The sequence below is a fragment of the Trachemys scripta genome, chromosome 10 (genome assembly GCF_013100865.1).
Source record: "Trachemys scripta elegans isolate TJP31775 chromosome 10, CAS_Tse_1.0, whole genome shotgun sequence".
NCBI classification, from domain to species: domain Eukaryota; kingdom Metazoa; phylum Chordata; order Testudines; family Emydidae; genus Trachemys; species Trachemys scripta.
In genome coordinates, this window is record NC_048307.1 from 31,638,100 (window position 1) to 31,654,228 (window position 16,129).

At 46.4% G+C, this 16,129-nt stretch overlaps 1 protein-coding gene across 1 annotated transcript; it reads right to left on the reverse strand.

The window, feature by feature from the left end:
* Positions 1-9,032: 9,032 nt before the first annotated feature.
* Positions 9,033-15,237, reverse strand: LOC117884385 (cytoglobin-1-like). The gene is made up of 3 exons (XM_034784746.1): positions 15,024-15,237; positions 11,223-11,445; positions 9,033-9,264 (listed from the first exon to the last, which is right to left on the reverse strand). Exons 1-3 carry the CDS (start codon positions 15,119-15,121, stop codon positions 9,121-9,123), a joined length of 465 nt encoding a protein of 154 aa, XP_034640637.1. The 5' UTR covers positions 15,122-15,237; the 3' UTR covers positions 9,033-9,120.
* Between the last annotated feature and the right edge of the window lie 892 nt (positions 15,238-16,129).

Genomic DNA, 16,129 nt, shown 5'->3' on the forward strand with positions numbered 1-16,129 from the left:
AGCAGTGTATGTGTGTGGGGAGGCGAGGACATGAGGGATTCCCTCAGAGTGTCAGGGATCATGGACAACATTTCATCACTGAGTAATGAGGAAACCACTACCTGAATGTGAGATACAGCGCGAGATCGCAGAGACAGCATCCTTCTCCAGAGTGAGTGACCTGCCCCCAGGGCAGCAGCGGAGAGGAACGACAGAGGGACCCAGGGGATCAAACCCCAGACATTGTGTGTGACCCTGTCCAGGATGGGTCGAATCCCCTCTGCCAGGCATCTGAGGTCTCTGTCTCTGGCCACACTCTGCCAACACTTGTATGAACAGCTTGTCATACCAATAACTTCCCATTAAACCTAAGAGCATCCCTGGAGCTAAGCACGTGCGTGTGTAGGCGGGCGTGTGTCTGTGCTTGGAGGGAAGGCGCGTGTGTGTATAGCAGGGAAGAGACTATGTGTGAGTGGTGCAGGCAGTGTATTTATAGGGAGGTATGTATCCGTATTTGTAAGGGGCAGTGTGTATAGGGGGCAGGTTAGGTCGCTGCATTATTATCATGTGTCCATTCATTGTAATATATTATTGCTGATTGTCCAATATGAGATCCCAGCTATGCCCTGGGTGCCTTGGGCACAGCAGAGCAGAGCCGCTCCTGTGTGTCAGAGGGATGGGGGGTTTTGAAATGTGCCCCTGTACCAATGCCCCAGGCTTTCCACTGCAGCTCCAGGCCATGGCTGACAGCCACATGAGCTCTGCAGGAGCCAGGGCCAAATGATATAAAGGCCAGGCTGGGAGCTGCAGCAAGACTCCAAATTGACCCCGACACCACGGGACACCACCCAGCTTCTCCTCTGCTCAGATCAGGTCTGTGAGGGGCAAGATCAACATAGAGGATTGGGGGGAAGAGAGCTGCCACTGTGGGGGAGGTTTAGGGTCCCTGAGCTGTCTCTCTCCAGGGATGTGCTGCCAATAGTTTACCAAGGGGCTCCCTTTGCCTGTGAAAGCCCATGTCCCAGGGTGTGCTGCGGAGACACAGGCAAGGGGGTGGGTGATCTGCCTCTTTGCCCATTTAGATAACCTGCTCTCCCATCAGCAAGGAGAGAGGCAGCCCACTGGCAAAGACACTGACTCAGCAGCTTCTGCTGGACATGGTCAGGCTCTGTTACTGAGCGAGCGCAGCGTGCTGCTGGCATCATTGCAAAGGGAGACAGGTGGTGGCTGAGCCCAGCCAACCCCCAGGTCTCTGACAGTTATTCATGTTTTTTCATCTTTTACCAAAGCTGTGTTTCCTTTTTCCTTTTCTTTGAGGTTTGCAGTTTCTGTGATTAGTAATAAGAAGAACAGAAGTACTTGCATATAGAATATGCATCCGAAGAAGTGGGCTGTAGTCCACGAAAGCTTATGCTCTAATAAATTTGTTAGTCTCTAAGGTGCCACAAGTACTCCTGTTCTTCTTTTTGCGGATACAGACTAACACGGCTGTTACTCTGAAACCTGTGATTAGTAATAACTTTGATGGGTCAATATAAAGGCATTTAACCCCCTGTCCCCAAACAGTAAGAATTAAGTGTTTGACAGTATTAAAGATTAAAGGTAGATTTTTAAAAGTGCCCAGGTGCCCAGTTCCTTAGCCATGTAAATACTTTTAAAAATCTGGCCCTAAATTGCTAATGCAGACTTATACTAAACCAGTGTTATGTTATAACAGGGAGTGTGTCTGTGATCTTGTATGCAGTGTTGCTGTAGCCATGTCGGTCCCAGGATATTAGAGAGATGAGGTGAGTGAGGTGTTATCTTTCATTGGATCAACTTCTGTTTGGTGCGAGAGACAAGGAGAAGAGCTTGTCTCTCTCAACAACCAAAGTTGGTCCAGTAAAAGATGTTACCTCACCCACCTTGTCTCTTTGATCTATGGACAGTCACAAACCTCCTTTAAGCTAGTAGTCACGATAGCTGCCTTTCATTCAGGCTAAATGAAGGGAGCAGCTAAATGCCTTTTTGTTTAATGATAGCTGAAACAATAGAAGCCACGAGCCAAACCACAGACCAGCATGGCAAGGCGGAATAGGAGCCGAACCATGTGGGATTAGGGGTTTTCCCTGGGGACTGAATGCAAACACATTGTTTTGGTGGAGCTGTGTGTGTCAGTCAGAAGCAGCCAGTAAGCAGCCAGAGAAAAATGCAGGTGAGCCAAGGAGACCACAAGAGAAGCACTGGCAAGGTGGCTTTGAGAGAAAGTCGAGAGAGAGAGCTTTTTGGGCAGAGTGCTGGCTGGAAAGAGATTTGGAATTGTGAGCAAAGAAACTGCCTCCTGCTGTTTGTGCTGACACAATATGAAATGTTTTTCAGAATTTTGGAATTTCTCACTGAATGGAAATTCTGACATTTGACAGGTCTACTCCTAACAGCAATGCTCTACAAATCCCCAAATATTGGCTAAGTGCTCAGGCCAGAAAGAGTAAAAACAAATAATGTGTTACCCCCTTATTAGCACAGTGCCAGTGGGATTTTGGGCTGCTGCTGCATGGTTTGAGAATTGAGTGTCAAACCACGTGAACTGAGGACTGTTGCCGGAGCAAACATTTTTTTGTATGATTTTGATTGTGTTGTTTTTTTTATGTGCTCCAGTGTTGTTGGTCTGTGGATGTGAGAGAGCATGGGGCTAGTGTTGCAAGTTAGATCCCCATGATTGGCTAAATCACCATGCCACATTGTTCTCACAATTGCTAGCGGTCAAACAGGTGGGCAGAGTCTGCCCTGGATTAAATACATCAGCATTTTTTTTATCACCTTTAGGAGTTGCAAATAGCTTTTGAATGCAAAAGTGGTTCTGGTTCAAAAAAACCATCAGCTCCCTGCTTTGGTTAATACACTTGGGTAAAAAAGCCAGAAGGGCTAAATGTTTCTCTAAGGAAGCAAGTTTAACCACTTGTGCATGGAATTTTCATGGGCTGTATAAATGTGCAGCTTTAAAAATGCAAGCAGCAAAAAGACAAAGAAGGGTCCTTTTTCCATTCTGGATGTCCAGCCAATGACATAATAAGAGCTTATATCATTGTAAACATCTTAAAAGCATATAAACAGCAGTTTGAGGCTGGTCTTAGCTTTATAAACATCTGAAAGAACTAACTGTAAGTCAGTTTGTCAATTTGTAAATCCCAGTTTCAGGAGACAGAAGGTACAAACCTTAACAAATAATTAAGAACGTGTTTTTTCTTTTCTACTTTAAAATAAAATAAGTGTGATTTATGAACCAACTTCTAAGTGGATTGGTTTAGAGCGGAAATGCTGAGTGGAAGCCTGGGCTCCGAGTTGTCCTGGATAACAGACGTCTCACTCCGCCTGCTCCATAAATGGTTTATGAAAGTCAGCAAAAGCTGGGAGACAAATAGTCTGGTACAAACTGGAGTGTTTAAATAAAAGGAGCTGTGCTAAGGGGTCTGCCGGGCCCCTGGTAGAATCATGGGTTGGCATGACAATGAACTGAATTATTCTAGAAATGGGAGGAAATGTTTAGAGCTGAAATCTCCAGAATATGTTTTGATTGGTGAATGTTAGTGGGATGAGATCAGTAAGGCCAATTCTCATGATTTTATTGTTACTCTAGTGATTTTGGTTTTTTTTTTTTACCTGACTCATGAAAAGATGACAAAAGGCACCAATTCATGAATTTCAAAATGTCCATCATCTCCCATTACTGTCACTGGGGCTGAAGCCAGCAAGATGCCACCATTTCCCTACAGGCTGTGGGGTAACAGGGGGATGAGGGGCAGGATGGAGGCTGAGATGGTGCAGGGGGTGGGGGCAGAAGGGAGGTTGAGGGGGCAAGGACAAGCTGAGGGGTTGCAGGGGATGGGTGCAGGAGAGAGGCTGAGGTGGTGCAGGGGGTGGGGGCAGGAGGGAGGCTGAGAGGGCAGGGGGATGGGAAGCCGAGGGAGTTCAGGGAGATTGGGTGGGGGAGGCTGACGGGGTTCAGGGGTGTGGGGCAGGAGGGAAAGAGGAAGGCAGAGGACAGTGATGGTGTTGGAAGGGGTTGGCAGCTCCCCTAGTCTGGGGGTGGGGAAGGGGAGGCCTCTCTGAGCAGCCAGGAGAAGGTGTATTATAGTGTTGCCAGCTCTTGTGAACTGGTGGTGAGTCAGAGGATTTTGGAGCTGGCAGGAGGAGTTCTCCCAAGTCCCAGTTCTGCGAGTTGCAGGGCTGGGCATAGGGGCAGAGCTCTGCAAGAGCCTTGGGGCTAAGGATGCAGCCCTGCTCTGATCTGGACCCTGCCTTCACGTGTGGCTGTAGGGCAGCGGGAGGATCCCAGAGCAGCCGGAGGCAAGGAAATGCTGCTGCTGGGTCAGGAGAGTGCTAGGCAATGACTGGCAGTTCCCCTGTCTTGGGGTGAGGGGAGGGTACGTGGAGTCCCGAGCTGAGCAGCCAGAGAGCTGTGCGTTTTTGTGTGCATTACAGGTTGACAATTTTCACATCATACGCACACCGGCCCCGACTCTGAAAGGCAATTGGATCTTTTTGGGTCAATCTCATGATTTTTGGGGTCTGACTCATGAATTTTGCTCTCGTGAGGTTGGTGACACTGTGAGGTTGCCACCCATGTTTTCTGGGGATCAGTTAGTGGGAGAGGTGGGATGCATGGACTGGAAGGAGGCAGCCACCCCCACTGTCTCCTGGGAGTCTGTGATGACAGCATTGGGCCTTCACTGTCCTGCTCCTGACAGATATCCTGACCAGACCAGGCCAGAAAGGGAACCAAATGACACCATCCCTTCCCCAGCTTCAGCTAGATCCTGAACACCACCTGGAACGTGAGATGTGGGTTCCTGCTGTTACCCCATCCTTTGTACATTATTTTCCTCCCCCCACTTTATTTCTCCTCTTCTCTATCTCTCTCCTTTTGCCATTGTGTAATTCAGAGATTCCAGGCCAGAAGGGACCATTGTGAACATCTAGTCTCATCTCCTGCATAACACAGGCTGGAGAACTGGCCCAAAATCATTCCTAGAAAATATTAATAAATGATTCTTTTAGAAAAACATCCAATCTTGATTTAAAAATGGCCAGAGATGGAGAATCCGCCACCCCCTTTGGTAAGTTGTTTCAATGGTTAATGGTTTCCCCATCTGTAAAACAGGGATAATACTGAGCTCTTGTGTAATGCACTTTGAGGTCTGCTGATGAAAAGCTGGTGGTATTATTATTTATTAACATCTTACCCATTGTTGGGCCAGACCCTACCTATATCAACACAGCCTGCCCTGGATGAGAGCTGTGTGCATGCTGAGCTTGGGGACAGGGCTGAAGCCTTCCTTCGGTGGGCACTGCACTACGACCCTGGCAGGAGTGACAAGATCAGTATGGCTGAGCTCAGAACAGATGCACAAAATGACAGTGTGGCCATAAACCTCTGCTGCCTCCAGATGGCGCTGTCAACCTGCTTTGTACTCATACCACTACCGCTAGCAGTGCCAACTGACTCCAAACAGATACTGTACCAACTCAACCAGCCAAAGCGAGAGATGGGCCTGCGACACAGATCTGGGTCTGAACCTCCAGGAGGTTAGTGCTGTCTGACACAGGGCTTGGTTTCAGCCCATTACAGAAAGAGGGAGCAACCATAATAGCTGGATCTGGATCCTGCCCAGGTTCTGAACTCCATTCCAGAATTGAGGGGGCTTTGCCACCAGCTTTGCTTTGAACTGGAGTGAGGCCAGCTCCAGCAAGAAGGAAATTATGTGAGCATCAAACACCTAACCAGAAAATCCCACCTCCTGTGCAGTTAATAACATGCAGTTAATAACTAACCCAGCACCCATGCAGTTACTACCCAGCAATAGAGTATCTGGCACATTACAAAGCTGTCCAGTTCTCGTGGTTCTAGGAGTCACACTAATGGGTGACACAATCCATTCTGAAGTGCGGCTCTGCCCTATAGAGTGACTTTGTGGCCTTGTCTCAGGAATTTCTGATCCAATCTGACCAGTTGCCAATTTTCACGTGGTAAATAAACATGCCGACTTTCACAATAAGCCAAAAACCAAGCTAATCCCATTTCAAAACAAGGCCAAAACAAGCCAGTCCCTAAGAATCCCAACACCCTATGTGACTAGATCCCCCCAGCCTGCAGTCTGGGACTGTGGTGGGCCTGCTGTGCACCCCGACTCCTTACCCCTGTTGCTCCTGCTTCCCCTCCCTTGCCCCTGCTTGCCAGGAGCCAATCAAAAAAAAAAAAAAAAAAAAAAAAAAGCAACAAGCTACAAGCCAAAAACTAGCTTGGGAAGTTCAAAACTGCTCTTACTCTCAGCCCTGCCCCCTTTAATTGGCTCAGTTGGGCCCACCTGCTCTGACACACAGGCGCTGGCCTGATCTACCCATAGGGACTGGCTATCCTGCAACAGGGCCCTACTCCCAGTCATATCTGTGTATGTTAGTGACAGCTCTGTCTCATTCCTACTGCCCCTGCAGAGCCAGCCCAGCTCTGGGAGAGGGACCTGGGGTCTATTCCGACTCATTCAGCACAGTCAGTGCCATTAGATGAGTTCCCACTCCAGGGCCAAATTGATCATGCAGTGACACCTGGGTACATGAAGAGGGCAGGGTGCACAGCTGGAACGGAAAGCAGTATCTTTATTGCCATTGACAATGCATGAACCGGGAGAAGCCCAATGTGACTATCAGAGCCTGTGGCTGTGGCAGGGCTGGAAGAACAGTCCATTAAGAGTAATGGAGCCCAGAGGTCACCCACTCCCACCGCGTGGTGTGACCCTTAAGATTTTGAAAGGTCCAATATATATGCAAGGACTTAGGAGACAGTGATAGAGGAAGCTCCACCCCCCAACACCTTTTAGGGTTGCCATCCTTGGAGTCTTCAGGAATTAAAGATTAATCTTTAATTAAAGATTATGTTATATGATGAAACAGCCAGGAATACGTCCTACCAAAGCTGGCAACCCCACCTTTCATAGCAGGGCAGGCACCAGCAGGACAATGCTGCCTGCTGAACTTTCGGAGGCTGAGGACTAATTGGGCAGAAGGGGCCAGCTGAGAAGAAGCTGGCTGAGGCCCTGCACCTGGCTAACTCACAACCTAGCTCCAAGGACGAGAGCTGGGGACTCTGGTTTAAGGAGAGAAAGAGAGTCTGAAAGGTACTGGGAAGAGGGCCCAGAGGACAGGCTTCAGAGGAGCCCTGAAGGCCAGAATAACCTTTGGGACCATTGTTTGGACTTGTTACCCTGAAAAAGGATTGATCTCAGTGACCCAGCTGGAGGGCTCAACCACATGAACCCTGGGAGAGATAGAACACCTTGGGGAGAAGGAAACTGAGACAGAGAGCACATGTAGCGCCACAAAGGGGCATGCTGGAGGGCAGTACCCCTAGACAGGCCTGTTAGAGCTGAAACCCAAATTTAGACTCCATGAAACCAGGGGCTCTCTTAGAGATGGGAAGTCTTTGTAACCCTTTAAAAAATCCAGTAGTAATTGGATGGAAAAAACAAAACAAAACAGATCTTCCCTCTACAGGAGGATAGAATGTGGAACTAGCTGCCAAGTGAACTCTCAGGGAATGGAGGGAGAGCCCTGTCCCCGTTCTGTGGAGCAGGTGACCCAGAATAAGCTGTATAGAAGCCTGCAAAGAAGGAGTACCCCTCTACTGGTACCACACAGAGAATATTCTCCACTTCATGAGGTAAGCATAGCTGGTGGATGGCTTCCTGCTACTCAAAAAAACAAAAATGTTTTGAACCTCTAGGGAACACACTGTTTCCTGTGGAGTTAACCACTGAGCATCCAAGCTGTCAGATGGAGGCTCAGAGGTTGGGATGTGTCATCAGACCATGGTTCTCTGAAACAAAAGGGGAGGGTAAAGGGAGGGAAGATATGAGCACTCCACACAAAATGGAGATGTTGAGAACAAAACTAATCAAGGACCCAAAAGACAGGAAGAGAAGAAATTATTGAATTGACTATACACCAATGTTAGGAGCCTAGTTAACAAATGAGAGGAATTAGAATTGCTAATTTATTAGCATACATTTGGCCTAGTTGATATTTCTGATACTTGGTGGGATGATTCCCGTGATTGGAATGTTAAAATCAATGGTTAGAACCTATTTTGGAAGGATTAGGGGGGAAAAGGGGAAAGGATGTGGCAGTCTACATAAAAAATGGCACTACCCATTTTCAAGTTACTGATAGCTGTTAGAAAATGATCTTGAACACTAACTGATCAGTGTCCTAACTGGCAGTGGTTCTCAAACTTCATTGCACGGCAACCCCCTTTTGACAACAAAAATTACTACCCGACCACAGGCGGGGAGACCAAAGCCTGAACCCGCCTGAGCCCCACCGCCCCAGGGGGCGGGCCACAGCCTGAGCCCCACGACCGCAGGTGGAGGAGCCAAAGCCAAAGGCCAAGGGCTTCAGCCCATAACCTGAGCCATACCACACAGGGCTAGGGCTGGAGCTGAAGCCTGAGCCCTGTCACCCTGCACGGTGGGCTTCGGGCCCCAGCAAGTCTAACACCAGCCCTGATGACCACATTAAAATGGAGTTGCGACCCACTTTGGACTCCTGACCCACAGTTTGAGAATCGCTGTGGGAAGCAGGTAAAGCACAAGATGGGGTGTTAGTCAGTGTGTGCTACAGACCACACAATCACACTATGGACAGGTGACCAGTGACAAATTCAGACTGGAAATAAAGTGTAAATTTTTAATGGTGAGAGTAAATAACCATTGGAACAACTTACCAAGGGTCATGGGGGATTCTCCATCGCTGACAATTTTTAAATCTCTGGATGTTTTTCTAAAGGATCTGCCCTAGGGTTGCTTCTGGCCTTGGAATCTGTGAAAGTGGAGGGCAGATTATCCCACATCTGCCTATCGTAGGGCTCTTCCACCCTTTCTTCCTCTGTCAGACACGACCCTGACTAGATGGATCTGGGTCTGCTGCAGTCTAGCAATTCCTGTGTTCTGAAATCAAACACTGATCAAGAAAAATGTTGCTGAGTCTCCCTTTATTCCATCACATCTAGAACTATTTCCATATATATATTCATGTATCTATATAATAACATGAACAGTACAAAGAGACTAGTCTCCTCTCTTCCATAGCTATAGAGTGACTGTGGCCACTTCAGGACTTGGAAGTGCTTACATAAGATGCATTTATTTGTTCAGAGAGCAGACCAAAGAGCTTCTCCCAGGAGAGAGACACCTCTGTGCTGAATTCATTTCCCAGGACGTCTTTGCAGACATTCAGGATCACCTGAAACATGCTCTGTCAAAGGAACACAGACCAAGTGAGACACAAACACAGAATTGCATTAAGGTTGGTAAATTCTTCAGCTTGAAAGGAACCAATTCTGAATAAGCAGTGCGGTGCGGTAACCCTGGAATGACGGGCAGAACTGCCTGCCAGTTGTCAATCCTCTTACATCCCTTGGGAGCAGGAACCCAAACTGACTGCCCCAGTTCCCCTCACCTCTAGGGCTGCCTACTCTCACCTCTCTGTTTGTGTCACAAAGTTAAATTCTTGTGGCTTTTGTAGAGCAGCAGATCTTGTGCGCAGACATTGGCTCAGATGTGAGGGAGCCATGGAGCTGAGGGTCATCCAGGGCTCCCTGCCCTAGGTTAGGGTTCCTATGGGTAGGGTACTAGAAGTTAGGGTTAGGATTCCTGTGGGCAGGTTATGCGGAGCTAGATTTAGGGGTCCTATGGCTAGAGCTCCCTGCCCTAGGGATAGGGTTCCTATGGGTAGGGTAATTGGAATTAGGGTTAGGATTCCTATTGGTAGGGCACCCCGCCCCAGGATTAGGGTTCCTATGAGAAGGGTACTTAGAGCTAGGGTTAGGGTTCGTAGGCTAAGGGTCCCCACCCTAGAGTTAGGGTTCCTATGGGTAGGGTATTTGGAGGTCGGGTTACGGTTGCTATGGGTAGGGGACTTAGAGCTAGGGATAGCATTCCTATGGATAGGTTACTTGGAGCTATGTTTACTGTTCTTATGGATAGGGATCCCCGCCATAGGGTTAGGGTTCCTATGGGTAGGATTCTTGGAGCTAGGGTTAGGGTTCCTATGCATAGGGTATTAGGAGCTAAGGTTAGGGTTCCTATGGGTACAGCTCCTGGCCCTAGGGTTAGGGTACTTTGAGGTAGGTTAGGTTTCCTATGGGTAGGGTGCTTGGAGCTAGTGGTAGGGTTTCTATACCTGGAGACACTGCACTCCCTGTCACCTTACTAGCTCTCTACAGCTCCTGACTTTCTCCGTGTAAGTTACTGCTGTGGGCGTTATGGGATGTCAAACAATTACATAGGGGAGGGGAGGTGGGCCGCAGCCAGGAACAGGAGTGGAGGCATCTATTGGATGCTCTCTTTACTGAGACATGGGCTATTCTATGAAAACATTTGAAAAACTACCAGTGGAGGCTGAACCTCATTTTATTATGTCCTGCCCGTATTTCTGCACCTACAACCTGTAACTGTACTTATGAGCTCTTTGCTCCCACTTCAGCATCGTGGGGGATGGACCTAACACTGATCTCTGCAGGACTCATTAGATGTCTCCCCCAAATCTGCACCTTCCCAATGTCATTCTCTTTAGTTTAGGCTTCTGGAGCCAGGGATCAAACCAAGTGTCAGTGTTTTCATCTAAGCCCATTTAAGTGCATTTTTCTGGTATTTTTTCATTAGAAGTTAAATACTTTGTAAAGACTTTGTGATGAGAGGAAGGATGATGTGGGTGTGGATCTGGCTGTGGGTCCAGAGATCTGAGTCAGTTCCTAACTTTGCCACAGACTCCTGATGTGATTTGGGGAAAGTCACTTACCATCCAAGTTACCTCTCTGTAACATAGGGGCTATCCCTTCTTTGTTTATCTTGTGTGTGTGGCCTGTAAGCTTTTTGGGGCGAGGACTGTTTATTACTGTATTTGTGTACATAGTCCAGCACAACAAGGCCCTGATCTTGGTTGAGGCCTCTGGGGATTATTGTAATAAACTTCTGTGATCTCATTTTCCATTTGATCGCACACACAATTGAACTTGCATGGCATGGGTGCTTTATTAATTCTAATGCTTATTGCACATGCCTATGCTAACCTCCTGCTTTTTGACCACCATGTCAGAATGTGTGAACATGCATAACTATGCCTCTGGGATACTGATCTGTCCCCTGTGCCAGAACAAATAGCTGTAATCTCTAAACAAAGCATGTTCCCTTGATGTCTGCGTGCATCGGTACCTGGAAATTCACTGCTGGCACTTGGTGCACATTCTTGTGCTTGTCTGCTAGACGGTCCAGAATCCTGCAGGCCTGCTTCCAATTGTCCAGGTTTTCAACCACCTGGTTGAGGGCAACCATGACTCTCCGGCCATGGAAACGCACCAGCGGATCCTCCTGCAGGTTGCCTTCAGTCGGGATGTTCTTGAAGTATGCTTTTGTCTCAGGATAATCTTTGAAGAGTCTGTATTGGGAAGAAACAATAGTGACTGAAAAATCACAAATTAGCAAAACAAGCCCACTGTGGCTGTGGCTTTAAAATAATCTCCAGGATGGGAGATGACTGTGGGAGGAGGCTGTTGGTTTCAGGTTAGACTGATAGATTGATCGGAGTTAAGATGCTCTGTCTATATGTTAACTATGTGTCTAATAAAGATCATTGTTAAATTACTAGCAATGAATTATTATTAAGCTTAGTAGATTACTTGAATATAAAACACCACATGGGACCAGGAGGGAAGCAAGTGATAAAAAGAACTGGAAGAAGTTTAAAAACAAACAAACCCTAAGGTAATAGTTACTCAGCAGTGAAAAACAAGTTTGAATGAAATAATATGGATCAATTAAAAGTTCCTACATTTCTAAAAATGTTGCAAAATGCTGAAAAGGTTTAAACAAATATTTGATTTATTTTTGAGGGCATAGGGATCTACTTATAAGACAGAAAAAGATTGTCATCTTTTTGAACATCACAGGCACTGAAGCAATTTCATTATATAATTCATTTGAGCTTAATGTTAGAGAACAAACTGACTATGAGTTTGTCTTAGAAAAAATTGAGGCATACTGTTTACAAACAAGAAATGAAACATTTTTAAAATATTTCAGTTTCACTCAAGAAATCAAATGGAGGAAGAGATTTTTGAATCATTTTTAACAGATCTAAAGATAAGAAGTCAGACATGTAATTTCCAGAATCAATATGAGTTAACGATAAGAGACCAAATTGCAATGGGTATACAAGATATTAGTGTAAGAAAAAGACTGTTTGAAGAACCAGATCTAAATCTGGAAAAAGCAGCCAGTGAAATAAATGCCAAGAAAAACCTTTCTTGCTATGTGACTGTTCAACGATGTGTTCCCTCCCATTCAAAGGTGACATGTGTGGGGGACCCGCAGATCATGTGCCTCCCCCCTCCCCGATTTCTGCCAGGTCACATGGTGTGGCTGGACCCCCTTCCTGCGCAGCAACTTCCAGAGCCCATGAGCTGCGACCACGGGGAGAGGCAGGAGCCACAGCTGGAAGCTGCAGGGAGGAGCTGCTGCTTGCTGGGAGGGCAGACTGAGGGTAAGGGGGCGGGGCTCGAGCTGTTCTGGAGGCGGCTGAACCTTTACACTGTGCCCTCGTGCTATCAGCAGATACCGGTTGTCTCTGAGCCAGAGTCCTGGGGCTTGGTGCCCAGTTACAGTAAGGCCACTTTGCACCAAAACAAAGATGTTCCCACTTTCAGGCCCCTGTGGACTGCCAGGGTGCATCAGTAGGTCTGAGACCAGAAACACTGGAAATCTGGCAACAAGGCCTGTTCCTGAGAGTTCCATATCAAAGTTCAGAAAAAGTTCCCATCATGATTTCTTAATCCCTTCTGGTTGGTGCTAATTATTGTTGCCCTGAAACATTACGCTCTATGTTACCAGGTCAAAGAGGTCATTGGACCCTCTCCCCAGGTACTAATGACAGTGAATGGTGATGACTTTTCTTAGCTGGGACTGTAACAGCAGCAATTCTGGTTAATGGGGACATATTTGGCCAGTGCTGAGGCTTCATAGATTTTTAAGGCCAGAGGCACTATTAGATCATTTAATCTGACCTCTTTGCATAAAACAGGCCACAGAATTTAGTCTAGTTACTCCTCCAGAAAGTTCAATAGCATGGTGTCTAGCCAGGGTGAAACATTAAATTGAGGCTTCTTATTATAGAGTTTGTCAAATACACATTAAAAGAACCCCTGTATTTTGGTTCAGTAAATCATTTTATTTCATTATATGTTTTTCAGATTGATATATTTAATGGCCTCTTCTCTTAATCGTGATAGCTGCTTAACTGTTTACTGGGATGCCCAAAAGGACAAACTTGGGGTAGGTCCAGGTGGCAAAAAACAAAGGATATTTGAAGGAAGAGGACCCCCTTAATCCAGATCATTCCCTTTCAGAGTGAACTAGCCCCCTCTCATAGCGTGACTCCTGTCCTGTATTTGTAATAGTCGTTATTTTAGCTAGCCAAATTCCCAAGGGTGCTTGAGAGTGACAGCTGCAACATTACAAAAGTCCAAGTGTGAACAGATGGGCTTCAAGGAATTTACAAAAGAGTAATGCTCAGTAGCTTAGACCAGCATTTTTAAATGTGCAGCAATATCACCCCTCAGAGACAGAGGATAGAAACTGGCTAATTCACTCCCAAAGCTGTTCAGTACCTTTGGTAGATCACCTGATGCACACTCATTAACAAAACCTCTTAGAAGAACAGATTATCCTGGAACACATCTGGCCAGCAACTATTAAAGGGAATAACAGTGTGTCCCCCGTGAATGTAGTGGGAGGGGAAAGGACTCCTGCACAGTCAGCAGCATTGTAAAGGGCAGAATGAAAGGAGCAGTTATATTTGTAATGAAAGTTATTTCTAAGCACATTTCCAGTTTGAATAACCCTCTGCAGCTCAGAGACCAGACAGCGAAGGGGAGAGGCAGAATGAGGGAGCATGTGTCCTCTTGAACCTCATGCCAAACAGACAAGAAGGATGCATGTTGTCACTGTCCACCAGGCATCTCCGTCCCCTTAGTCCAAAGGCCCAGCTTCAGAATCTATGGACTTAGAATTTGAACTGAACCTGGAGTTCATTTATCGACTGAAACAAAACCACACGCGAAGATGAGAGGAGCTCAGAGAGCAGAGCAGACCTGCTCATCCCATTACAGAGTAATGCCCTAAGTCTTCACTCTCAAGCAGCACAGAGACAGAGAGGGATGTTTCATGAGGAAGGAGAAGGGGGAAAAGTTTCCAGTGAAGCAAAACCAAATGTGTAGTGCTGTGCTATGACCTTTATCTGCAAGTCTGTCTCGTGGGCAATCACAGTCACTATATAAATACACTCACAGCAGGCATATGCAGTGTTGTTGTAGCCATGTCAGTCCCACAATATTAGGGAGACAATGATAAAAGACAAAAACACCACATTACCTGTGGGAGAACACTTTTCACAAAGCAATCACCCTGTATCTGACCTATGAGTCCTCATCCTCAAAGGAAACCTGCACAACATTTTCAAAAGATGAGCCTGGGAGCTTAAATTCAAATAGCTCTGCTGCTAGACACTAACAATCATGATCTCAATAAAGTCACTGGATTTATGGCTTATTACAACAATCTGTATCCCATTAACCTCCCTTTTTGTCCTATGACTGCAGGGGTATTACCAGGCCACTTCACCTTGAATGGTCTCTTCGCACATATTCTATTTATGCTAAACTATCTGTTCCACTTTGTATTAAACTGGCACACTCTTGAGTACCTTTCCCAGCCCTGAAGAAGAGCGCTGTGTAGCTCAAAAGCTTGTTTCTCTCACTTACAGAAATTGGTCCAAAAAAGATATCTCACAACAGCTATGTTTAGTAGAAACAGAAGGAACAACAGTGATGATATTGGATGTCACAAACAAGAACAGAAGAAAGCTACATTTTATAGCATATTTTACACTACAGTTTGAATTAAAACAAAAGCAGGAACTAAACCCAGATAAGCAGGAAGCCCTTGAATGTCATGACTTACTTGATCACAATTGTTTTGCCATTCTCTTCTGGATTCTCAAATAACTTTGCCCAGATGTGTTGGATATTCTTCTTATCAGCATCAGTTAACAAAGCCATGATGCCTGGAGGATGCTCCCTGGTGAAATGACAAGATAGCAGACAATTTGCAGCCCCTACTTTTGGAGGAAGCCAAACATTTTGATGAATTCAGACATAAATGGAACAGACATAAATGTTCCATATGAAACCACTCCTTCGACAGGAGGGGGTCTGTTTGTGTCACAGGGCTTACTTTCATTCTGTACTTCAGAGAGACAGACAGAGAGAGAGATGTGGGGGTCACTTCCAAACAGAAAGTACAGACGGGACTGAAAGGGAGAGTATAAGAAAAGCCAAATGAGCCATTCCAGCACAGTGTAAAAGAGATGTTTGCCAATCAGAACTTTGATCAACTTTGAACTTTGGGGAAAGGAGTGAAATCTGATCTTTTCAGCCTGGGTCCATCTCTAGTAGAAAATATCTGCACATTTTGGATGAAGTTTCAACAGAATAAGCTCACGCTTCACGGGAAGAGAACATTCTGGGGTGGTGGAACGCATGGTATAAGTGATCTTATTTACACTAGGCTTCCACACCATTAGGCCAATGTTAACAAGAAGACCTCCTGTCTCCCAGTGGGGATGCACGACCAAGCACCAGTAGTGACAAAGGCAAAAACTGCTGTCTCCTGCTGGGGACAGCAAAGGGGACTGCATACAGTAAGAACCTATCAAACATCTGTGTTTTTTGACATTCAAAATAGTTGAATAAATTGACTCAGGATGCCCCATAGCCCTTTCAGAGGGATCCATCCAAAAAATGGCCTCTTTACACTCCTTCCCACTTGTTAGATGGTGGAGGCTGGGTGAAGCTCAGTGCTGTAGTCCACTTGAACAGTCAAGTGGTGAGCATCCTCTTTCAGACTTTCAGAGGTCAGTTGGCAGACCCACAACCTAGCTCCAATTCACACCATCCCTGGTTTTCTGAGGTGGGACTGGGAAACACTGCCCCAGGTCGTGCTACTCCTGACTGTGCACTGCTCTTTAAAGCACTGTGACACCGAGACATCAGGCCTATCTTAAACCC

What these genes read in the sequence shown, in the direction of transcription:
- LOC117884385 (XM_034784746.1), bottom strand. Translation starts at nt 15,121, where the DNA reads ATGGCTTTGTTAACTGATGCTGATAAGAAGAATATCCAACACATCTGG. An exon ending in GGCAAAACAATTGTGATCAA is followed by an intron (nt 11,446 to 15,023) that starts GTAAGTCATGAC and finishes TTCCCAATACAG; the next exon opens with ACTCTTCAAAGATTATCCTG. An exon ending in TGCCAGCAGTGAATTTCCAG is followed by an intron (nt 9,265 to 11,222) that starts GTACCGATGCAC and finishes TTCCTTTGACAG; the next exon opens with AGCATGTTTCAGGTGATCCT.